We start from the raw sequence: 25998 nt of genomic DNA, 5'->3' as shown, positions 1-25998 counted from the left end.
GAGTCGATTGTTGAATTTTCAATTATTGATTGATTAGAGGGATCGAGGATCACTAGTAATTGATGAACATGTGTATACCTACGTTGATGGCCATAGGTTTTCCATTGAGTCTTAAAAAGAGTTTTAAATTAAAAGGGCTGCATGCTTAGACCATAGGAAGGTAGGTTGGTCATATTTTAGATCATTCTTGGTGCATCGATTTAAAATATACAAGCGACCTACTTGGAATTACCTATTTAGCTATTGAACTAAAATATCAAAGCCGTGCGTTACTTCATGTTTATTTGTCCTTATAACAATATGCTTTGATATTCTTATCGAATACGTGCTATCAGAAAAAATGATAAACATGTAAATTAATTTTAAAAATATGAGTGAAATCACTCAGAGGCCACTACAATTTAATTTTGCTCAATTTTGACTCTTCTTTATTAAAAAAAAGGTGTACTTTATGACTTGTCTTGGTCATTGTCTTCCATATCATCATAACTATGACATGAGGTTGGAGATCATGTCCATACCAAAGTTTTGCACTCCAAGTCTAGGTGAAATGCATGATAGACTTTGGGATGCATGTGCAAACTAGTAAAGTCATCACTGGTGCACTTCAAAAACGGCTACATATAAATCTCATATATATTACCTCTCTTTCATACCATATTTCTATAAATAATATATTTTATAGAAGATACACAAAAAAGCAGATGTATATTTTATAGAATATACATGTACCAGAAGTTAAATACAGAGTTTAGAGGTATAAACAATCTAGGTCCGTATACATGCATTATAATAAATTACTGGTTTCATTCCATCTTCGTGATACTATTTTGTATAAAATTATAGAGAGAATTTCTCCCATGAAAAGAATTAAGAGGGGAATATTACAAAGGAAGCCATGGCCAAGGTTTGTATTTTTGGTACCAGATCTTATTGGTATCGTATTAATATATAGTATTTCCAGATTGGATTCCGGCTGTATCTTTCGCTTGAAAAAAATGATTCCTTATCCTACAACCAACGTAATATTTGCTTCGAAATCGGTATAAACAGATTAAAGAGAGAGATTAAAGTGCTTTGAAAGCAGTGCACAATGTTATCCAATGATTGATGCTGCAAAAAAGGATCGATCATTCTTCGGCATGAAGGATAGAACCCGAATCCTACCAGATTTTACTGGCATCATACTAAATATGGTACGTGTTCTACGCATCAGACGATGACCGTTGGCCATCACGGTATAAGAAATTGTTGCAGGAGCAAAAATAAGCAGATGCCAAGCTGGAGCCTGCCGGAGATCCCGTTAAGGGAGGGGAAGATGAGGGAGGGGAACCGGACGCGTGGGCCCCCGCGTCTCAGCGGGCAGACGGTTTGACTACTAAAATGGAGAGAGAATATTCCGCTGGGAGATGCTCCACGCACCGCCCGATTCTCCCGCGCCCCTATTTATATCCACCTCCATCGCCTCCTCCACTTCCCATCGCCTCAGCCCGTCTCCTCCTCTTCCACCATCAATCTTCCCCTCGTTCTCTCGCGCTTTCACTCTCCCGGCCACCGCATTCTCAAACTACCAGCAGAGAAGAGGTTAGATTCATCTATTCTCGATCTCGAAGATATTTTTCTTGTCTCCCGTTCTGCGTTATTTTTGATCATTTTTGTTTGATTTTTCTTTCTCGTCTTAAATCTTGAGTCCTGATTGATTTCACGCCTACGATCCGTTTGTGGTTTTGTTTTTGCTATGAAAAATCCGTCATTTGGAGATCGAGGATCGGGATGTTTCTTTGTATAGCAAAACAAGGATCGATTTTTGGTTTGAATGCTAACATCATCTTTTTCTCTCGGTATTATTTATTTCTTCTTCTTTTTTTGTCGGTTATTGTTGATTTTGTCGCTGAATGCGTTGTTTTTATATTTTTTTTGCCACTGATTCTTTTGTCTTTTCCCCATGGATATGATACATTTTTTTCTTATCTAGGGTTAGGTTCTTGGTTCTTGATCTCGTTCCTGGAATCGTGGAGTGGGGCATTCCCAAATTATATTCCCTATTTGTTCTTTTCGTCTTTTAATTCTGCTGTCGTTTCTTGCTCACCCGGTTGCACTTACATATTAAATAAAAAACAGAGGTACCTCTATTACGGATTCCTGTAGTGGGTAATATTGGTATCTCTTCATGGAATCTCTTTCTACGTCTCCTGTCCCATTTTTATGGGTTGTTTCTATTGAACTCTCTGCTCTGGAAAAGGATAAAGACTTTGAATCCAATATTGGATTTTTATGGCTTCTCATCAGTCAAAAGTTTGAGCTGAATGATTGAATTTTTATGGCATTTTTATTTCTAGTAGCAGCATGCTAGAACGATCTTTATCTCAACCTCCTCCTCTGTCTAGAGATATAAATAAAAGGAGCTCCTATGTGTTTCAGGGGCTCTTCTTCTAATCTAAAGCAAGTCTAAAGAGGGGAGAGGAGAGAGGAAGAAGGGCAATCATGGCAAAGGAGCAGCTCCAGGTGCTGAACGCTTTGGACGTCGCGAAGACGCAGTGGTATCACTTCACGGCCATCGTGATCGCCGGCATGGGCTTCTTCACCGACGCCTACGACCTCTTCTGCATCTCCCTCGTCACCAAGCTCCTCGGCCGCATCTACTACCACGTCGACGGCTCCCCGACCCCCGGGTCCCTCCCCCCCCACGTCTCCTCTGCCGTCAACGGCGTCGCCTTCTGCGGCACCCTCTCCGGCCAGCTCTTCTTCGGCTGGCTCGGCGACAAGATGGGCCGCAAGCGCGTCTACGGCATGACCCTCATGCTCATGGTCCTCTGCTCCCTCGCCTCCGGCCTCTCCTTCGGCCACACTCCTAAGTCTGTCATGGCCACCCTCTGCTTCTTCCGCTTCTGGCTCGGCTTCGGCATCGGCGGCGACTACCCCCTCTCCGCCACCATCATGTCGGAGTACGCCAGCAAGAAGACCCGTGGTGCCTTCATCGCGGCCGTCTTCGCCATGCAGGGCATCGGCATCCTCGCCGGTGGCATGGTCGCCATCGTCGTCTCTGCCGCCTTCAAGAACTACTTCCCTGCCCCCTCCTACGCCGTCGACCCCGTAGCCTCGACCGTCCCCGAGGCCGATTATGTCTGGCGCATAATTCTCATCTTTGGCGCCATCCCGGCGGCCCTCACCTACTACTGGCGGATGAAGATGCCCGAGACTGCCCGCTACACCGCCCTCGTCGCCAAGAACGCCAAGCAGGCTGCTGCCGACATGTCCAAAGTCCTCCAGGTCGAGCTCGAGGAGGAGCAGGCCAAGGTCGAGCAGATGACCGGCAAACAGGCGAACGCCTTTGGCCTCTTCTCGAAGAAATTCTTGGCTCGCCATGGCCTCCACCTCCTCGGCACCACGACCACCTGGTTCCTCCTCGACATCGCCTTCTACAGCCAGAACCTCTTCCAAAAAGACATCTTTAGCGCCATCGGATGGATCCCCAAGGCCGCCACCATGAACGCTCTCGAAGAAGTGTTCAGAATCGCCAGGGCCCAGACTCTGATCGCGCTCTGCGGCACTGTCCCGGGGTACTGGTTCACCGTCGGCCTCATCGACATCATCGGCCGGTTCACGATCCAGATGATCGGGTTCTTCATGATGACGGCGTTCATGCTCGGCCTCGCCATCCCCTACGACCACTGGACCACGCCGGGCAACCACATTGGCTTCATCGTCATGTATGCGTTCACCTTCTTCTTCGCCAACTTTGGTCCCAACAGCACCACCTTCATCGTGCCGGCAGAGATTTTCCCGGCCAGGCTGAGGTCGACGTGCCATGGGATCTCAGCGGCGTCGGGGAAGCTTGGTGCGATCGTGGGCTCGTTCGGGTTTCTGTACTTGGCCCAGAACCGCGACCCGGCCAAAACCGAACATGGGTACCCTCCCGGCATCGGCGTCAGGAACTCCCTCTTCTTGCTTGCCGGCTGCAACCTCTTGGGGTTCTTCTTCACCTTCCTGGTGCCCGAGTCGAAGGGGAAGTCTCTAGAGGAGATGTCTCGGGAGAACGAGGACGAGGGCCCAACAGCAGAATCTAATGTCGCTGTCGGTTACACTAGGACCGCCCCTGTGGTCTAGTTGGCTCCAGCATTCTGTTTTCCTTGTGCCTCCTTCGGCTTGGAATTTTAGCTCTCATGGATCCTATCAAGAAGCTTGCAAGTGACTTTGTAATCTAGTTATGAAAAAATATTCTTCGTTGCGGACTGACTGTCTTTTTTTCCTGGTCGTCGTAGAGCTTGCAGAACTAACGAATGTTGAAGAGCATCATCACAAGAATTTTGTGGGATGTTACAATTAAGGCACCTGTAAGCTCTTTCCGTTCCTCCAGTCGACTTCTTTTTGGTGTTAATCCTGTTCGCGGTTGGTTACTGGTTAAGCTGTACGGTGCATGTGGAGTTCTTTTGTTGCAATTGTTTTCTGCTTATCATCTGTCTTGCTGTGGAAGGTACATCCATATATACTGCAATAAAAAGGTATTTGGCATTTTAGTGTCCTGCTTGTGGCCCCTGCTTCTGAGAGCTTTTTGTGCGTGGTGGAGGTGAAACATTGTTGCTCTGGGAACTAGTGGTCCTATTATTTTAACTTGTTTGCATCCTTTGACCTTTCTCATTTATATTGCAAAAAGGAATTCAACATATTATTGTCCGTCCAGCTACGGCCCCTGCTTTTAAGAAATCTTTGTATAGGTGAAACACGGTACCAGGAACTACTATTAAACTTAAAAAACCATTCTAATATTCACGCGAAACACGTCCTCTGCTTATCTATTGGTTGTGCGTTTCGCGCATTTTTTGCTATTCATGTATTGAAAAATAACGTAAGGCATGCTCTCGTGTGCTGAAAAACATTTTTGATATATCATCGATTGATATAATTATTATTGGGATGATATGATCATTGAGATCACCATAATATATCACTAAAATATTATTAAAAATAAAATTTCACTACATTAGATATATCATCAAATAGTAATAGTGATAATATATAAAATATCATAAATAATTTTATATATTAATACATAATAATTACTCTACAATTTGATTAAACATTCTTCATTCACAACTCCTCACAAATAAGTATAGCAGTAGTAATAATAATATTTATTTATTTATTTATTATTATTATTATAAATATTTATTTCGATGAAATTATTATAATAATATTATATATAATCGGATTTGACTAGGCTCAGTCAATTTTGACCATCAATATCAGGACTATCCATTAGGAATGATTTAGTCCATCAAAATAAAATGAGAAAAAAAAAGTATGAAGAATTTAGCATGATCCGTCCATTCCAATTAACCATATCTACCTATAGAAATAAAATAGATATCTAATAAATAAATAAAAAATATTCATATCATTTAACTAAATCTATCAATAAAAATAAAATTGACATCTAATAGATAGGTATCTATAAAAAAAGATGATGAAGATTTTTATTTTCTCTCCAATTTACTGACTTGAGATATTTTTGTCCCAAAATAATTTCAGCATATCACTACTATCCGATGATGTGCTATCATATAGGATATGTGTGGTGATAGCATCAGTGTATTATACAGTGATGCTATCATTGAATTTATCATCGAATTCTTCATCACTGAATGTAATTTTGTAACACCAAACAAGATGATCACATCATCTAATTCAAGTCACTGGGGTGATATAAAATATTATCCCCTTCCAAAGGCCTGGGTAAAAACCGCAAAAAAAAAAAAAAAAATTAAATTAAATAAAAGAAAAGGAAGTTTCATATCAAAATCTTGCAATGGTTTTTTTTATTGGTCATCGCTCTCCAAATAATGCTGGTTATGACATCAATTGGGCCACAGAAATTACAAGTATTCTTCGAATGAGATTACGCATTCCATTTAGGGGAGGGAAAAGAAAATCCAAGAGCGTACATTAAGAGCATCAACAGGGTAGAACCAGCTCTACCATATTATTTGCACTAACAATTAACCACAAAAAAAAGATTACAAGCATGACGTGCTGAACTGCTATTGAAATCAATCATGAAGCCCAAAGGATCACAATTAGGGAAAACTGAGATCTAGAGTAGGGCTAGGGGCACACCAAGCACAATTTAGTCGAAAAAAAATTAAAAGCAAATTCATCTCGTTTGTAATATTTCGAAGTTAAGAATAGATTAGATTCTTCTCCTCTCGATTGACACTATCTTATGGGAAAAAATAATTTTTTAATGTAAATGATCAAAATCAAATCAACAAAAAACAACAAGAGGTAAGATTTAGGAAAGAAAAGGAAAGGATCAAGCCTGAGATGGAGAGGGTCGCCTAGCCCTGGGTTTCCATCGGCATCTCCCTTATCCATAACGGCGCTTCTTCTCGAATGATTGAGATGCTTCCGCCGCCATTACACATTAGAAGAAGGATTCGGAGGAAGAAAGAACCCTGGCTCGCCTGGTTATCAAAACCCCAGAATTAGATTTTTGGAGAACGCCGGAAGAAGAGCAGAGGAAAGGGAGTGAGCGACTTCCAAAATAGGTGTGCCTCGTACTGCCAGGAACTGGTTTTGGAGGGCTTCACAAAGAGTCGTCTAACGGTTGCCGACTTAAGCCAAGGGAAAATTACTCGAAAGTCTCTCAAAAATCTTATTTAACTGGACATTGGTATGCAAAAGTTTTACCTTATAAGCCAATCTCCTAATTGAAACTTAAGTACATATAGTACTATCAAAATGAGCTGATCTGGGCCGACTTAAGTCAAAAAAAAATTACTCAAAAGTCCCTTATAAATCTTATTTAACTAGACATTGGTATGCAAAAGTTTTACCTTATAAGCCGATCTCCTAATTGAAACTTAACCACATGTCTACATGCAAGTCTTTTTATTACATGCTTGCATAGAGTAGGTGGAGACTCAACAATTTTACATTTTGAAAGGATAAATTATTTATAAGTCCCTTAGATGGCGTTTCGTTGAGCTTAAAAAAAAAAAAAAAAAAAGGCATAGGATATGCATGCCAATTTTTATTTGATTGCTATAAGTTTTAAAATAATCTAAAAATTGGAATAAACTATCTATTTTTATCAAATGAAAAACTTTTTTTTAACCATTGTCATATTGTAAGCTATTTTATTCAATATAGTGTCGACATTAAAGTATACTATTGTATGTATTATAATAATAAATGTTTACAGCATATTCTATTGATAAAAATATGATATAAATATTCAATCTCAATACTATATATTTAGTATTTTGTATTAAAAGGTTATTACTTAATAATCATCCTGACAATATAGATCCTTAGAGAAGTGAATTGAGATAGGTTTAGTATTGTGTTTGAGGAAATAAAGAAAATAAATTCTACACTTCAAAAGTAGACTGAAGTGATGTTTTCTATTATTAATCCTCGATATAATATTCGAGAATGACCATTGTTGCCACAAATCTCCAACGAGATAGTCGACTGTGAGTCGAAGTGTTGCATCTAGTTATTAGATGGTAGAAAATCTGTAAAATCAAGTCTGATTGTTGGAAGTTATCCAGCGGGAGATCTTCCGATGCTTAAGTTAACTGAAGATGGAGAATAATAGAAAGAACCAAAGCGCGAGAACTAAGAATTAAGTTAGAAGGTGTTACCCCTGTCCCCTGCTTACCTCCTTTTATATAGGGTGGAGGATGCCATTACTGTGTGACTCCTGCCCCTTAAAACTCGAAACACGAGAGTTATTGCATTTACTGAGCAATTACCTTATTAACCATCATTAAAATCGAGTAATGTGTTATTAGTGGATGATTATTGTGTCCCACGATCATGCGTAGTTAATACCTGTGCCGAAGAACTATTGCTCGGCCCCTATTTTTTCAGGATCAAGATGTTCGATAAATCATTGAAGAAGTCATCGACTGAATATCATCAATTGTATGCTAAACTTAGTCAGTTGAATCCCGAATTGATTTTAGTCAGTCATCTACTTAGTTGTGAGCCAAAGATTCACCCCAACAACCACCATTTGATCAAGTTGCACCTCATAAGATTTTTAATGTCGAAAAAGCAACTGTCTAACCATCGCTACATATAGATCAAGAGACTGCTCTCTGGAGATCTACTAGATAAAGAAATCTACCTTACCTCCAAATTATATGGTGTATCTGATTAATATGGGAGAAAAGGGTATGACCCTGAGACATTCTTACAAGCTATTAAAAGAGGACTCCTTACAATGGTTAGATGCCATGAAAAAAAAAGCTAGGCTCTATGAATGACAACCATATTTGAGAATAAGTTCACTTACCTGAAGGGGTTGCACTAATAGATTGCAAATAGATCTATAAACAAAAAAAAAATATCAATAGGACGATCGAATGATGTAAAATCAGATAAATAAAGATATACTATGATAATTCTGAAGTAAGATTTTTCAATAGTACAAAGAGTACAAGCACTAATAGGTACATTGATATTAAATACTTAGCTCTTCATGAAAGAATATAGGATATAATATCTATAAAACATATTATTTAGAGATGATAATTATAAATCTACTGATTAAAAGACTCACTCTCAAGATTTTGAGAGATCATATAGCTCATTAGCTCATTTTATGATTGATATGTATTAAGCACTATGTATAAAGTTGTCATATTAGATTTTATAATAAAGTTTAGTTTATTTTATTTTATACTGATTAGCTATTTATCATGTGATATAAAGATGATTAAAGAAAAGGCATAAAGTTTCGTCTATTCATAAAATAAGATTTCATATAAAGAACTTGATTATGGAGTATTATTAGTATTGTGGTGTATGGAAGATCATGTATTGATTGATAATGCATTTGCTACTATGATTCATATTGATAACTATTTTATAATCAAGTATATCGTGTAGATCCAATGTAGAAATTAAATTTTTATGTAAGGATCCACATCAATTTTTCAATTATCAGATCAAGAATAAAATTTTGTTAAAAATTTTTGAAATATTTTAAATAATTAAAATGAAGATTAGATTGGGCTAGGTAGGAGAATGTTGGAATTTATCCAATTATATCCTGTTGTGGTGTAGAAGGGAGGATATCATAATCGCATATTGATTATGAGTAAAGGAGAACTTTGATTTATATAAGAAGGGACTATCTTTCTCACGTGATGTATCTTTTGAATGATAGAAACTTTTTTTGTACACCACATCGAATATAGAAAAAAGCATCGCTCAACCTAATTGGGCACGTAGCCACCTCTTTTTAATGCATATTTAATACCTACAGTTCTGCTTTTTTGTTTAAAATTTTAAATGATGAAAATATCCCTCATCTTCTAAAAAAATATGACATCCTATGGTCATATTATGACATCCTACAATCAAATTATGATTTTCTATACATGATGTCATAATTTTTTTTCTATAAATCATAAAGAGGGAAGGATATTTTCATCATTAAAAATTTTATAAAATTTTTAAATAACAAAAATACCCTTCCCTTATGACATCCTGTGATCAAATTATGACTTTCTGTATAAGAAGTCATAATTTGACTGCAGGATATCATAATATGGTCACAGGATATTATAATTTTTTTAGAAGAGAAAAGGTATTTTTATCATTCAAAATTTCAAACAAAAATATGAAACTATAGGCATTAAATGTGTATTAGAAAAATGATGGCTACGTAGCCTAATCAGATAGGATGGTGTATTTTTTCTACACTGAATGTGGAGGACAAAAAATTTTTCTTAAAGGATAAAATCATGAGGCCCACCGAGCCATGAGCCCTTGGCTACAACAAGCCTCATCCGGATGTGGCTCATACCTAGGGGTGCAAGTGGGTCGATTCGGGTCGGGTCATGAGTGATCTCGATCCAATCCGATTTTTTGATCGAATATGCATATTGGATCTAAACCCAGCCCAATAAAAGATCGAATCAGATTGGATCAGATCCATGATTAAATTTTTTGACCCAACAGATCATTCGGATCGGATCAAATCCATGATCAAATTTTTTGACCTAATAGATCATTCAGATCGGGTCTGATCGAGTCCATGTATAATTTGGCCTCGATCCATAAAATATGGGTTCGATTTGGATCAGTTCGGATTTAAGTTATAAATAATAAGATCAATAAGTATTAAATAAGGATTGTCATGGCACTATTTTATATAGCAATATCGTCCGAGGACTTATTTTTCTTCAGCGTGTGCTCTTTGTTGTTGGCTTATGCACCAATTTTTAAACTATCAATTAGATATTGAACTATTGCTTGTTCTTAATCTATATCTAGTTCTACTTATATTCTTATTTTTGTTGATATTTTTAATGAAGTCTATGAAGCTAAAATAAGTATCAAGACCCAATTAATGAAAGCATGTAAAAATGAGTACCAAGATATTTGACATAATTTGAAAAGCTAATAATGGCGGCCAACAATCTTTGATCAATAGAATCTTGGCTCTTTTTCAACCTTTGGTGGGAGGAAGTGAGGAAGTTCTATTTTATCCATTTTAAATTAGTATTCTTCCGTCATTTTTGTAATGTTAGATGAATAAATATCTAATTCTACTTCCATCATGCTTTTTTTTGACATATATTTAAAACTTTGAATAAGGTTGATGGAATGGCAGAAATATGAGTTTTAAAAAAAAACTATCTTCCAAAAAACCGAAAGATTGCAATTATGAAAATAAACAAAAAAATAAAAAAAATAAAAAGAAATAGAGCTTTAAAATTCAATAAATATAAGAGAACGAAACCAAAAAAGGTAATCATGATCGGGTCATATATTGGATTCGAGTCAGGTCAAATTATTTATCTCAAGATCCAAATCAACCCAAAATACTCTATGGTTTGGATCAGGTCGGGTTCAGATTCAATAAATCCAGATTTGACCCAAAAAATGGAACATGTTCTATTTTAGAATCCGATCCAAATCCATGAGTCCTTTAAAATGATTTGGATCGCATTTATGCAGATCGGATCATATCGGATTATGAGTCAACTCAATCCATTTACCGTCTCTAATGAATGAGGCATATCATAAAAGGACATACTCTACGAATTTGGACTCCAACTCATCTGAGACTTTGTGAAGTCCTTGTCGAAAATACTTGAAGTTAGAATTGGAAAATCAATATGCTGCTTGTGGATAGGGAGGAGCACATCCAGCTCAGTTTCTTCCTGTAATTGCAGCAGATTGATCCCAAAGATCATGGATGGCATCGATAGCTTCTCCTTCAGGTAAGGTCCCATAAAGTTATAATAATTCATGCATTTCAGCAATACACTAGCAAACAATTGATGCTTTATGAAATGCTTGTTGACTCTACTAGGTCTGTTTTTATTATGACAAAATTGAAAGCTGATTGCTCTGTGCGAAGATGCTTAAATAGTGGGAAAATATTTTGAAAAGATGGAAAAACAGTATTGGAATGAAAATAACACACTCTGGCTTATGTTCTCGGCTGGACTCTTGTGGGTGTGCTTGAGCTGTTTGTGGACCAAATAAAGCAAGAACAAATCCGTCTATGAAAAAAATTCCATGGGCAAGAATTGGATTCTCTCTCATAATGATCTTTTTCTCAGATCCTACGTTCAAACACCAGAGAATTTACTCCGTTTCTGATTAGGTCTGGGTAGAAGAAGGGCAACCCGTCTTTGCGAAGGCCTTGTATCAAGCCAACATGACTCCAGGCCCCAGCTCAACTGGCCTTAAAAAAATTCACCAGCCCAATCATGACATAGAATGCCCGAAATAGAATGCCCCAGGCCCATCTTAGCCGATGTGTGTGGTAAAGCCAGAGCCCCCATTCCTGAGCTGAAATGGACCTGCACTGGGCCCATCAAGAGAGATTCACTGAACCTGCTGGGTGGGCAAGTCGCGCATCGCTATCATCCGTATGATGCGGAATTGAGGATGATTTTAAAATTTTAAATGATAAAAATATTTTTTTTAAAAAAAATTATGATATTTTATATCGATATTATAATATCATATGTTAAAATTATAATTTTCTGTACAGTATGTCATAATTATTGCACGGAATGTTATAAAAAGAAAATTATTTTCATCATTAAAAAATTTTATATAAAATTTTGAGTGACAAAAATGCTCCTATCAAAATTAAAATATTCTGTAAAAAATTAGGACATCCTATGCAAGAAATCATAATTTCAATACAGGATGTCATAATATCGACATAAGATATTATAATTTTTCAGAAAGAAAAGAGGCATTATCGTCATTCAAAATTTCAAACGAAAATATAAAACTGTGGACATTAAATGTGTGTTGGAAAGCAGTGGCTATGTGATCCATTCGGACAAAAAGATGTGCTCCATGTCGAATTTTTTACACTGCAGACAGCGTACAAAGAATTTTGCTGACTTCTAAAGATCATGATACAGACGGATGGAGCCGAGCTTTTAACTTGAATTGACATTTTTTCTTTTTGTTTTTTCACAAAGAAACATGACACATAAGTAATTCTTTATACACCGCATCAATATAAAAAAAAATACACCGCTCCATCCGATTGGGCCACATAGCTTCCACTTTTCTACGCATATTTATTGCTTGCAGATTACTTTTTCAGTTAAAATTTTGAATGATGAAAATATCCTTCTTCTTCTGAAAAAATTATAATATCCCATGCCCATATGATGATATCTTACAGTCTAATTATCGCTTTCTACATAGAATATCATAAGGAAAGGAGATGCATTTTCATCATTTAAAAATTTTATAAATTTTTAATAATAAAAATCTTTCTTTATGATTTCTGAAAAAAATTTATGACATATTGTATGCAAAAAATCATAATTTGATCATAAAATATCATAATAATACGACTATATGATGCCATAATCTTTTCATAAAATGAAAGATATTTTTATCATTCAAAATTTCAAATAAAAAAATAAAATTAAAATATTAAATATATATTAAAAAATAATAATTATATATTTAAATATGATTGAATACAGGTGCACAAAGGCTTCCTCTGTGACACATTGGTCTGGGGTATTTAACCATATAAACAGCACAAAATGCATCAATAGTACTTGAATGAAAGAGTTAGCCATCCTCTAGGGTGTTTAACCATATAAACAGCACAAAATGCATCAATAATACTTGAATGAAAGAGTTAAGCCATCCACCACGGTCAGCCTCACCAACATAATGATGATCATGGCTGATTCCAATCCAATAAATATGCTTGACATCACCCCAAACTTGCCATTCTCTAACTCAACCATGCGCCCTGCATACTGCTATACTTTCATGCACAAAAGCACCCTCATGTGCCCCGCACGCGCGGGTGACAAAAGTCTTCAAAAGATGTAGTTTAAGAGCCTTCAATATTAATTAATGGAACAACATTTTGCAACAGAAGTTAATCAGACAGTCATTATAAGCCACCAAAACTTTGGCCACTTGCAGTATGCCACCGAAGGCAAAGCAGCATTACAAATCGTACAACGGACCATTTCCCTTAACCTACGATACAATGTTCACCCCGGCCTTTCCATCGCGGCTCCTCAGCATCATCTCTGACACTAGCAACCAGCCAATCCCAGCAAAGTAAGAAGACCAATCAACCCACGAAGTCATGCAGCATCTGACTTCCAAAGTGTCTCATCTGCTGCTGCTGCTGCTGCTGCCCATCCTCGTGCCTGAGGCCCAACGTGAGAGACACCGCTCCAAGCCCTCCAACGTCCATGGCACTGTGGTACGTTCCAAAGCTTATCAAGTTCCCATCCATGCTCGTCGGAATTCCGCACTCATCCATCCTCGATCTCTTCTCACAATGCCAGGGCTCCGTGCTCTGGGTACCCCCATCATTCAACACAGGCTCCATAGAGGAACAATCCAATGGCTTGTTGCACTGGCCTTCCGCCATTTGCCCGTTAGAAGGCCGCCCTGCATCAGCAATGGGTGGCTTGGTCCCGCCGTTTCTGTTCCCAGAGTTTAGGTCCATCCCATTCATCCCTTTGGTCTCAAGCATGTGGATCTCTTCAACCATGGGCTTCCATAGTCGTACCCGGGCATTAATGAACCAGTTGGAGACCTGCATGAAGGGTAAAAGCACCAGCGCAAGCAAAAGATATCAGGCACCAAAAATATTTGAGATCCAAACACCCTCCAAACGGTAGGTGACAAATAATCTACTTCATATTGCAGTCATGTCAAAATTTAAAGGAGTCGTCCCTACCACGTGGAACGATCACCATATGGCCATGAGGAAGCCACATGGTGTGAAGGCCACAAAAAACCCAGGCTCTATCAGATCATGAGTCCATAGCTCAGACAGTCTGACTAAGGTCCTGCCCCCATACAAAGTAGCAGTGGATGTTGCATGAGATCGCATTGAGACAGTGTTTTCTACTATTTCATGGGAGACGTACGGTGTTATTAGCAGTACTGGAGACCAGTCCCCTGCCATCACGCATGCAAGGCCATCATGTGTCAGCTTTATTCACATGGGATTAAGTGAGTCAATTTTTGACTGCACGACAGGAGACTGTCAGAGTCCACACTGGTCAAAATTTGACTCTTATAAGCTGACTCTTCACGTGTGGGGCGAATCAAACCAACTTAGCAACAGATGTGGGTCGGACAGACAGCAGTTTACAGTTACAAAATAGGTCTTTTTTTTCAAATGAAAGCTGAAACCAATCATTCTAGAAATCATGGAAGTATGGGTCTTCTACAGACTAGGTCATGGTCAAAAAGTTGGCCATGAATAGAGTATGGGTCCTACAAGCTGGTGCCAAGATTGACCCATAATACCTAGCTAGATCGGTTGAAAAACCTAGTTCAATATAGGGTGGATCAAACCAAATACTTTGCAGCTACCGTCAATTCCTCTGGGGTTCAATGGTGATTGGTCCACACAACGCGGAGGTAAGTAAGCATTCCGTCAGTACTAACAAAGAATAATTATTTTATTTATTGGTCCAACTGACCACTTGGACCCTGCTGTATAGACCAATTCTGACACAACCACACAGTCAGCTGCATGATAGATGAAACAGAGATTGACTCAGCCTGACTTGGTCCAAACTTCAAAGTTCCATGCTAAGAATTCATTAACATCCAACCTGTTTCCCATCATCAGATTAAAATGCACTGAAAATTGACCACCCCTGCAACTCAGCCCATTCCAAATATCTGGTTGCAGGTGACATCATTGGAGGGATCCATTCATCTTCCCTTCCTAATGCTATATCAGAAGAGAATGAAATATGGGGGTCTGAGAAAGTTACCTGGTTCCGTGACAGACCAGTTTGGGTCGCTAACATGTGCTTGTCCGTATCAGTCGGATACCTGGAGACATAGAACATGCATGAGTGGTCCCTTTCCCACCCAAAACACCATGCATGCATTAATGATAGTAATAGCATATGTACCAAGCGAAGGAAGCAATAGAAAAATCAAAGATTCACACAATTATGAGATCCAGACATATAGAATCGAAGTGCAGTAGACTCACGGATGAAGGAAATGGTCGAACAACCAGGCCCTCAAAACAGCCACAGCACGCTCGGGTAGGCCCCTCTGAGGCCTCCACACCGGCTGGTTCTGATCCACAAAGCCTAAGCTGTTCTCACCTGCCTTTTGTTTCCGGAGGCTCTGGTCCACGTACTTTAACTTTGGGGTCATCGTCGTTTCACCTCTACTGGAACAAGGTGATTTGATGAACTCCTCTCCCAGCACTTTGCTGATGTGCTGGAGCTGATCAGATATAGCATTTTTGATGCACCGGAAGTGCTTCGAAACAGACTTGAGGGCTAATGAAGTGTAGGGCGTGGCAGAGCTGAGGCCTGCTACAGAGTCGAAAGCGGAGACCACCATTTGCATTTGTTGGTGGTACTGCTTGTACCTTCTGCATACCTTCACAAATAAGTGAGCTTAGGCTAAATAAATTGCATTGACTGATTGCCACATATAGGGAAGCCGAAAAAAACAATAATAATGGACATGAGAGAGAGAGAGGGAGGGAGAGATCAGAAACTCCTACATTAAATAAGCTGGCCCACTCAAAAATATAAATAATTGAAACACCATATTGATTTTGACCAGCATCATAAGATAGGGATATCTCATGGTATCAAATAAAAGCAATTAAAAATTCCAATCAACAATAACTAGAGCTGTCATGTCATGATGAACTGAATAGCATCTCAAAAACCATACATGACACAGCATACCATTAGAACAATATACTTTTAAACACATTGAGCTCTCTTGAAGAAAACATAAACTGCAACTGCCCGCTGATCAATCAAGAATAACTTTAATTGGAAGTTTCAATCAAACTCTAATGCCTGATAGGCATCTTGAGATGGTAAGTTCTATAGTTCTTGAAAATATTGCATGCAGCATGCTCTCGATACAATTGGAACCATATAGTCACAAATATCATAGACTTAAAAAAAAAAAAAAAATTAAAAAAAGTCATATCTACGATAACCAAGCTTATATTAATAGCATAGGAGCATTTTGGAGACTTTATCAGTAAAAAGTGATTAATATAAACAAGCATGAACGTGTAGAAATCTAACAATAACCAATAATCATTATAACTCATCACCTATATATTAGTTTTCTAAGGACAACAGTAGCCTGCTACCTCACATTTTAACTATACCATTAGTTATGAATGCTTCTTGGTCAATCTGGACTACAGAAAGCAAATTTTCATTATCAGCATGAATCAATCTTCAGAACCTCCATCCAGCATACATTCTCCTTTTTTTAGGACTTCCACATACCTAATCCTCCACCACATTTGTGTCTAGTCTCCACAGCAGACGACTATATCATGCCAGTAATTAGTTCTACATCAATTCCACCTTTATTAATGCAATTCATAAGCTTAAACCTCTTCTATTCCCTTCTCAATTTTCAGAGTAAATTTCCATTAAAAAAAAAAACCAATTTTCGGAGTAAACATCAGCCACCCTCCATTACTATTCTCTTGTCTATTTCTTTCTTTCCCTCTTATCCATGCAACCAAATCATCATTCTGAACTCGGCTATGCTCACCTTAAAAACTAACAAATTTTCCAAGCATGTTCTACAAGAAACTTGATATGCTAACCATTTAAATGCACATTGAATTTCTAGAGGCGAGGAGTTAGAATAAATAAATAAACTAGGGAAAATTAACTAGAAGGTGGTCATACATCATGAGAAGGGGGGAATTACTATACAAATGCATAATCTGCTATCCTTATCAGATTCACCATTGCGTGAAAACAGATTGAAATCGATGTTTCAAATTCTCACCCTCTAACAAAAACCATATCACACAATAGTGTTACATATTACACGCCTTTGCATCCCAAGGTAAATCACCCTGATGATGGCAATCAACCTCACACCAAGGAAATTTAGCATATTAATTAACAAACAATGTTTGTAAACAAAACTTACCATCTCAAATAACTGCATTTTATTTAAGACAGCTTTACTACAAGACTTTTTAAGAGATTTGAATTGGTTGTCTAATTTTTCACTTCTACAAAAGAACCAGAATCAATCAAGAGTTTGAAAATGTATATGAGACCAATACATCAAACAAAATGTTTCAAGAGCACCAATAAAAAGTAACACGAAACCTGGTTTGACAACAATAGGAACAACCTATTTTATTGCATGAAAAGCTCTCCTTAATAAGCTTGTTTTAATGTGTTCAGTTATTCATTATTCCCCCCATCCTCTCCTTTTGCCAAAAAAAAAATAAAAAAGATCATCACTGGTAAACCTTCCATAAGTCAATCCATAACATATACCAGATGCTTGTGGATTCAATTTAATACGTAATAAAACCAAATCTTGAATGGGATATTTCAACAATTAGTACTACAAAATGTCAGTATATAGATAGCCAAACCAGCATGGCCTTATATTTTTTGTTTTTGTTAGCAACTATACCAGTTAAAGTACTCATTTAGCCTGGAGTAAAAATCATTTGCCAAACTCATTTAATACTTTATTATAGCATATTCTTGTTGAAGTACTTCTCACACCATAGGAGTAAAAAATTTGAACTCATAAAATATTAAACAAATTATAATTTCAATTATTAAACCATAAAACAGAATGTACCCAGCATTCATATGTTATTACATAATAAAAAATTCGAATCAGTGTTTTGTTTTGGTGGTTTGACTGGTCTCAGAGTGAAATTTCACCATGTCAGATGAATTTGTGCTTAGTTCATCAACTTGCATAAAAAATGCCAGGTTATTCACTTATTTCTCTGGTTATTTTTAAAAAAGGGCAGGCATAAACGACAGTAACAATACCCACCTTTATGTAGCCCCTCTAGTACATCTTTGAATCTATCATTTAATTTTCATTTATGAAAATAATTTTCTCTACATTTACCTTAATAATCATTCTGGCAGAACTAGCCTTTTTGGTAACTATCAAGAACAAAGCAGATGCAATACCTAAAAAGTGACAGGTTGCTCACTTAGCCAGGTCTAAGTACACATAAATGGTATCTCATATTTTCCACCCACAATTTACCATGTGAAATATTCTGTTGAATTTCATGAAAAGCCTATTTGAAAATGTACAATTCTCAGTATATTATGATGCATTCCATATGGACATGCAAAAATGAAGAACGTGAAGTCAAATTCCATCTGAAGATGGCAACTTCACTTGCTAGAAATGTCCTCAACTAAAGAACTTCGCTCACAAATTTTGCTTCAGAAAGTAACCTGTGAATTCACTTAGCTTGAGTCAAATTCTTAAACCAATCACTCCTAATCCTAGAAAATCATTTTGGTTGGCAATTTTGATCGCTTCCTGCATCTAAAACTTGATAATTTTGCAGTTGCTACTAGATTCGACATGAAGCCTCATAATTAATGATGAATTCATGCTCCTATCAATGCTCTTCACTCAATCCTTTCACCATCAATCATGTTCATCATGCTTAAGATAGGCTCTATGCATAAGGGAATGTATAAACCTACAAAGGGAGATAACAGCCATCCTGCTCCATCTATAAGATAAGATAGTCTGTCTCAAAGAAGACATGCTTATATATGTCCAAGCAACAATAAACCACGACGTGTCCTGTTGCATAATGCCGAAAGGTCTTCATGACCCAAAAACTGCAGTCTAAAATAATAATAATATTTTAAAAGAAAAGCCCACCTGACACTACAAGGTCAACGTCAAGTGTCACTACGTAACCAAATGCATGCATGCATGCATTAAGGTTGCATCACATTTTTTTTATGAGAGATATATCAAGTGGTAATTGAAATACCAAAACCATTTTCTTGACAGAAAAAATATACCGCATGAGTGACAAATTTGAAAAGGTTCACTTATAACCATGGCAGATAAAAGTTATAGCTCTGTCCTCTTTGAAACATGAAATGCCACAATTGTAGTGCTAATTTAGCATAACAGCAACCGACCAGAGTTGCACTACCATCCCATTTTAATAATAGTATTACAGGAAGGTAAGGACAACCTCATATTCAAACCTGATGGAGCTCATGACTTTAAGTGTGAGAAGGCTTTTAAAAATTTTTACTTGTTTGAATGCTTCTGACTGTATATTTCTATCAACTTAAACTCTGCAGACTGGAACTCGTCAGGAAATTAATACAAGAACCTTTGCAAAAGATCTCTAAAAATTGTTTCAGAATTTGACGGAAGAGTCAAGAAGACCTGCATGTCTGCCAAAAACTTTTGAAAAGGCTAATTCTAATGATGAATGTGGTGATGTATAAAGGATTGTGTGCAGCATGATGGAAGTTCGTGATTATAAATCGAGTAGTCCGAGAGCATCCAACAGACTAAAAATTTAAGATAAAAGGGAACACATATAAGACATCAGAGAGAAACACTAGAGGAATATAACCAGTAGATAGCAAAAGAAACCAAATTAACAAATTGTTGCCCCCTATTCACCAAATTGACAAAATTGAAATCAATATTGAATTACATGGGTTGTGAAGAACCTTATGGTCTAGATGAACAAGGCCTAACATATGAGAATATTATTTTCCCAAAGAAGGTTAACTCGCCTGCCCTTTTGTCTTTTGAAAGTAAAATTTTTTTTACTTACAAAAAAATTAGGGCATATGCATGCTTTAACACCGGTAGAAATCCAAACTCCTAAGTTGTAAGCACATATCCTACAGAAAATGCCCAAGCTCTCAGTTAATGTGGCTATGGTTTTAAATAAAATAAAATGGGCATGTTAAAGAAAATAAGAAAAGTGCAAGAATCAAATAATTTAACAGCACATCATAGTATACAAATGGGCACTTCGAATGTATCTGACATTTATGGTCGTACTTGAAATCATATAGTCCACATGCACACTAAAATTTAACATGATTTTCTATTATTTTTTTCTTCATAAAATTTGGAGATCCTGTCAACCAATTTAACACCGAATTTCTCTAACATCATTAGACATTTCAATCTGCTGGGAGAGAATTGACTCAAATTTATAGGTCGTCTATTAGTTTACCAGATATGGAAGAGAAGGAAAAAGGATGCGTGCTTCTATTAGTTTAGAAGAAGTTTTTATCCCCACCACTGCTACAAGATGGCTTGGGTCCTCTCCACATAAACAACTTATGTGTCAACTCAGCCTTAAAGATCACGTAAATGATTCAAAGTGTAGTAGCGGTCATTAAAGTGTGAACAAAAAAGATTCAGATCAATCAACCATATGATGCTTTATCAACCAAGGTATCCCAAAGATGATCATTTCAATTCAGCAACAGCAATTTGTCATTCATATCCTTGTTCAAAAGGCAGATATGAATAGGTATGAGAAAAATCATCAATGAAATCCGAACCACCAGTATAGAAAATGCTATATACACTGCTGCAAGCAATCTGACGATATCAACAAACATAAAGTCACTGATTTGACATGCAGAAAAGTTAAGCTTACTTCTAAAAGACAATTTGACTAAGAAATCAACAAGTAGCATGGAGCAGATAATAACAATTAACACACATAAAGCAAGCATTATTATCTCATATAAAACTAACCTCTCCCAGCATGTACAAGAGCTTCGCCTTCTTCTGCTGCATCTCGGGGCGATGAATTTGAGCCGCCTCGCCACCCACAGCAGCTTCCGTCGAAGAACCATGAAACGTGGACGACGACGACACCGCCGAACTCCCTCCCCTTGCGCTGTTCTCTTTCTCACCGGCTACCACACCATCACAATTGGCACTCGAAACCCCACAACTGCTGCCACCCACATGACACTGCTTCACAGCGCTGCAAAATTCGTCCAGCAGCTGCTGAGCCGGCTTCAAGAACCTGGAGCTCTTCAGAATGGTGGCGTATCCCGTAAAAGGCCCCAGCGGCCCCACGGCCCTACGAGTTTCCGCCACCGGCGAGCTCACCATACCCTGAAGCGAGCCCCCATAACCTCTATCACCCATCGAGAACCTGGGGTACGGGCAGGACTGCCCGGCGCCACTCGCCCTCGAACTTGGTAGTCCGAACCTCTCTTCCAGCTGAGCCACATGGAGCTCCGACGCCGGGTTCGACGAGAGGGTCAACGACAGACCTTGCGCCCCTCCCTCACTCCCAACGGTGGTAAACCCCTCTTCGACTTTGCCCCTTGTAAACCCTCCTTCCCCATTCCACTGTGGAGGCTGCCGGCTCACCCACACTGTGTTCGGCTGCTCAGCGAAGCTCGGCAGAAGCAGCAATTCGTTTCCACTGTCGACCCACGAGCCTGGCTGACCGGGCTCGCGAACGGACGGCAGTTCAAGGCCATGGTCGCCCACGGAGGTAACCACGTCTTGGAGAGCGGGGTGGTGGAATTGAGAAGAGGGGAAGTGCAAGTCCCCGCACTGCTGCTCGTGGTTCTCTTGGCTTGAAAGCTCCGTGGATGCATCCGGATACGACGAGAAGCCGGGCTTGAAGTGGGAGGCACCGGGTGAAGCCAAACTGTTTGTCATCGGTGCGGGGCTCGCAACGATCCAGTCGCAGCTGGGCTGCTGCGCTCGCCAGACGCACGGTCCCCGGGGATCGCTGGCGCGGGCGAGATGGCCGGGCGTTTCCTGAAAGCTGGACGGCGACGGGTTCGTAATCGAGGTTTCGGCGCCGCCCAACGGTAAATTATGGATGTGCGCCGAGGATGAGAACAAGGCCGGGTCATAGACGTCCCGGACCTGGACGAGATCGGGGATCGGGTCGATGTGCTGGACCCGGAGCTTGTCGCGGCGGCTCTGTTGAGCGACGTGGGCTTCGGATTCGGGCCGGAAGCTGTTCATCCCGAGAAGCCAATTTTGCGAGTCCTGCATCCTCCCTTGAGATTCTCTCTAGCAGCAGCAGGTTTCCTGGTGCCTCGCGATAATTTTAAATGATGGAGACATCATTCTTTCTTTTTTTTTCTTCTATACAAACCAGGATCGGATTGTTAAGTGAAGATAGAACACGCATATGTAAACAAGAAGGAAACAAAGCAGAATATCAGGGAAGGAAGAGGAGTTGCGAGGATTTTGAAGCAAGGAGAGAAGATGAACCACCCGGGGGGGGGGGGGGGGGGGGGGGGGGGGGGAGAGAGAGAGAGGGGGGAGAGGAGGCGGAGAGGTCAAGAGCAAAAGGCGTGAAAGCTATATGCCTTACTGAGACCTAGCTCACGACACCACTTAAAATGTATAAAATAAGCCGAAGAGAAAGGCAGTGGATAGAGAACGCAGACCAAACTCCTTTATGGGGTCTTCACTGTGTGCATCTCCGACTATCTTCTTCTATAATTAACAAAAAGTAAACTATTCTCGTATTTCTTTTATTTTTGTATATTATACCTTATGCATGCAAAAATGTTCAACAGGTAACGTATTTTGCTGACAGTTTCTTTTATCTTTTTGGCTTTTAGTACTGTAGAGGAAGGGAGGGTAAACAACACGAACCAGAGAACAAAGCGCGGAGAATAAACCGCTTTTTTGAAAGACGAAAAGTTATCCCAAAAGGAAAAATAAAGGAGCCCCAAAGATTGCGACCCACCGCACAAAAGTATTCTCTCTTGCTTCCCAGCCCCAAATATTATTCATCAGCCGTTACTTCATGCCGTTAAGTCTCCGTTCCAAGCCGCGGTAGATTATTATTATCACTATTATTATTATTCTCGAGAACCACGATTATTGGACGAATCGACGGCTAAGATTGCGATTTACGAAAAGAAGAAACCTACGGGATTTCCCCAAACTCAACGAAAAAATAAATAAATAAATCGACGATCTTTTGCCCCTTACCTGGCGAGCACATGCGTCGGAACTAGGGGTTCTCCGAATCGCCGCGGCGGCCAATTCCTCGGCCGGGTTTCGTCGGAGAGTTATGGCCACCGTCGCGTTTGGCGTTATATTTAACGGGCCGAGAGCTCGATCGCCTACTAGCAACGGCTAGACAGCTCAACGACGACCTGAGAAAATTTTCGCCCTCTTTTTTGGTACAGAAAAATTTCGCCCTCTTTCCCGTCCTCGTTTATAAAGGCCGGGAGCAGAGGGGAAGTGCTTGACAAACGGGCACGTCAGGAACCGATAATTACGGCTCGTGCCACTGGCTGTTTGCGGGAGGAAGATAATGGAAACCATCTCCCCGAGCTTGCTTAATTGACGGAAGTGCCACCGATCGGTTCCACGGTGGCAGTTCTGACTGACGTGGCATTCTTCGATTGGACCGGTTAGGCGGGGTCTCGGTGGGGTGGGAGGAGACCGTACGGTGCTGGGGAGAAGGTGACGTCAGACCTGGCGCCGGGATTACCGGGGCGGTCACCAGACCCCAGGCGGGGGGCGGGTCTTGCTGTTTCCTCCGGCTACCGCCAGATCTTTTGCTTGGGGCGGGAATGGTTTTACCGATTACCGATGACCCCCAGATGTCAGACCTGCGTACACGTACGGTTCCTCTCAATTTTATCTCCCATCCCTTTTTTTTTTTCTTTTCATATTTTATTAATATAAAATTATTAAAATGGGTGCAAACGAGAAAAAACACTTAAATAACACTGTCATTCTTTTTAACGGTGCCGGGAACCGTCTCCCGGAGCAGTATAATGACAATGGCTATTGTCTAAGCGACCCAAATTTAACGAAATTTCATTATCCGTTCAAGATATTTGTATGCAAATATGAACGGCCTTGATCTCTTTAGGATTTTTTCCTATGCACGGTGATATTAATTTTTCTAAAAAATAATGTTTGTATGTAAATAAATTTAGATAAATAATATTTATATTTAAATAAAATATAATATCTAATTTTGTTAAGCTAACGTGTTAATCAAGAGAAAAACAGCATAAGAGAATAAGTACAGTTTTTTTGTACTTTTAAATAAAAAGTACACACTTTCGTACTTTAGAACGAGGCTTCGTGTGAATCTATTACCAGCGTACTCACTGTAGATAAAAGGGAAAGATAGAGAACAGTACAAAGGATTAAAATTAAATTTAAACGTGACCGTGGGAAATTTAACCCTAGCACTAACATGCCATATTGATCTCAAGCTACAAGTTGCTCGGTTTTTCTAAAATTATTTCGAACAAGGTTTCAGTAACATCAATTCCTTTAGGTAAGGAAAAGACTGAGTTAATAATTACCGCATAACATCCCTAACTTGCTCCCCGTCATACGATACTTAACGGTCGTCAGTCCAGACCAAGTCTCAATTACTGCTTAACAAATTATTATCGCCTGCAGAGAAATTCGGAAATCTCCAGAAAGCAAGACACTGAAATAGCTCGGAAAACGAGAAAAAGCGGGGAATTAGGGTAAAATTGGGATGGTGTGGGGTGAGGCCACAAAAAGGGGGAGATAATTGCATTAAATTGAGAAGGGGAAGAGAGAGATGGAGAAAGAGGGGGGTGGGGGGGGGGGTGCAATGATTAGGGTCTTTGGCCTCGGAATGTGAGCCGTGTGATTTAAAGTTAAAGGGGGAAGATCCCGCTGCTACAGCAGAGTCTGTGATCTGACATCCAACTATGTCCGTGCATTGAATGAACCCATCACCATCAGAACTTGATTGGACGGCCGAGATTGGAGGCCTCCCTTTTAATGCGAGGTCGCTTGTCGCGACCCTTTTGGGTGCGAGGGGTTCAAACTTGTTGCCGTCCAATCTTGATTGGACGGCTGTGATCTTATGCGTGCTGTCCGCTTGACCATCAGGGTGGGACACGGTCTGGTGGTCTTCCGGAGGTCATATAACGTTAAATGGTTCGACCAATGGGGACGGGGTACGATGGGGCAGCATTCGTTTCAGATTGCTCGCATCCATCCTGCTCTCTCTCTCTCTCTCTCTTCATCGTGCTGCGGGAGTCAGTTAAGACGGAAGGTTTTCTTCTTCTTTTTTATTCTTTTGCTGGGAACACCTGAACTGAGATCTGACCAACTCTTTCTTGGTGTTTTGTTTTACTCACTTGGAAAAGAATTGTGTTTGGTGAGCTCACTCGAATCTGTAAAGGTGATTCAATTTCAGAGTTTGAACTCTGATAGTTGTTGCTTCCTATGGTCCTACGTACCTGACGGAGTTGATGTTGGTAACCGTGATTGATCGGATAAGGTTGCCCTACACAGTATGGAATCCGACCTGCAAGCAAAAAGATGATCAGATCACTGAGACATCCAATATGGGATGCTCAGAAGTCTAAATCAGATAAAACTTTGATGAAACAAAATTTAAGAAAGAAGAAGAGCTCAAGGCTATAAGCTATGAGTGAGATGAAAAATTCTAATTCTTGAGATCCTCTAGCCTGATTTATGTGAAGAGAAGGATAAGAGACTGTTGCAATCTGGCCATGAGATTCTCAAACGATCAGACTGTTACATTCTTTCTTGTTTACTATTTCGAAATGTCATCGAGCTACTACCATCTGTGCTATTCGCTTAAGAAACCATCCACATGCCGTATGTCACTCAGTCATTGATCTATCAAAATGATAATTATGATACGGTAGGCGTTGAATCCGAACGGTGCTAACG

At 39.4% G+C, this 25998-nt stretch overlaps 2 protein-coding genes across 2 annotated transcripts; one reads left to right on the top strand and one right to left on the bottom strand.

The window, feature by feature from the left end:
* The first annotated feature begins 1431 nt into the window (after positions 1-1431).
* On the top strand, positions 1432-4521 carry LOC105055581 (inorganic phosphate transporter 1-4). Its single transcript, XM_010937441.4, has 2 exons — positions 1432-1584; positions 2422-4521. Exon 2 carries the CDS (start codon positions 2485-2487, stop codon positions 4105-4107), a length of 1623 nt encoding a protein of 540 aa, XP_010935743.1. The 5' UTR covers positions 1432-1584; positions 2422-2484; the 3' UTR covers positions 4108-4521.
* An 8802-nt stretch (positions 4522-13323) lies between these two features.
* On the bottom strand, positions 13324-23485 carry LOC105055580 (BEL1-like homeodomain protein 8). The gene is made up of 5 exons (XM_010937440.4): positions 23281-23485; positions 21055-22419; positions 15500-15900; positions 15273-15333; positions 13324-14074 (listed from the first exon to the last, which is right to left on the bottom strand). Exons 2-5 carry the CDS (start codon positions 22324-22326, stop codon positions 13601-13603), a joined length of 2208 nt encoding a protein of 735 aa, XP_010935742.1. The 5' UTR covers positions 22327-22419; positions 23281-23485; the 3' UTR covers positions 13324-13600.
* Positions 23486-25998: the final 2513 nt, after the last annotated feature.

The sequence above is a fragment of the Elaeis guineensis genome, chromosome 12 (assembly GCF_000442705.2).
Source record: "Elaeis guineensis isolate ETL-2024a chromosome 12, EG11, whole genome shotgun sequence".
NCBI lineage: Eukaryota > Viridiplantae > Streptophyta > Magnoliopsida > Arecales > Arecaceae > Elaeis > Elaeis guineensis.
This window is presented reverse-complemented; position numbering and strand designations above follow the sequence as displayed.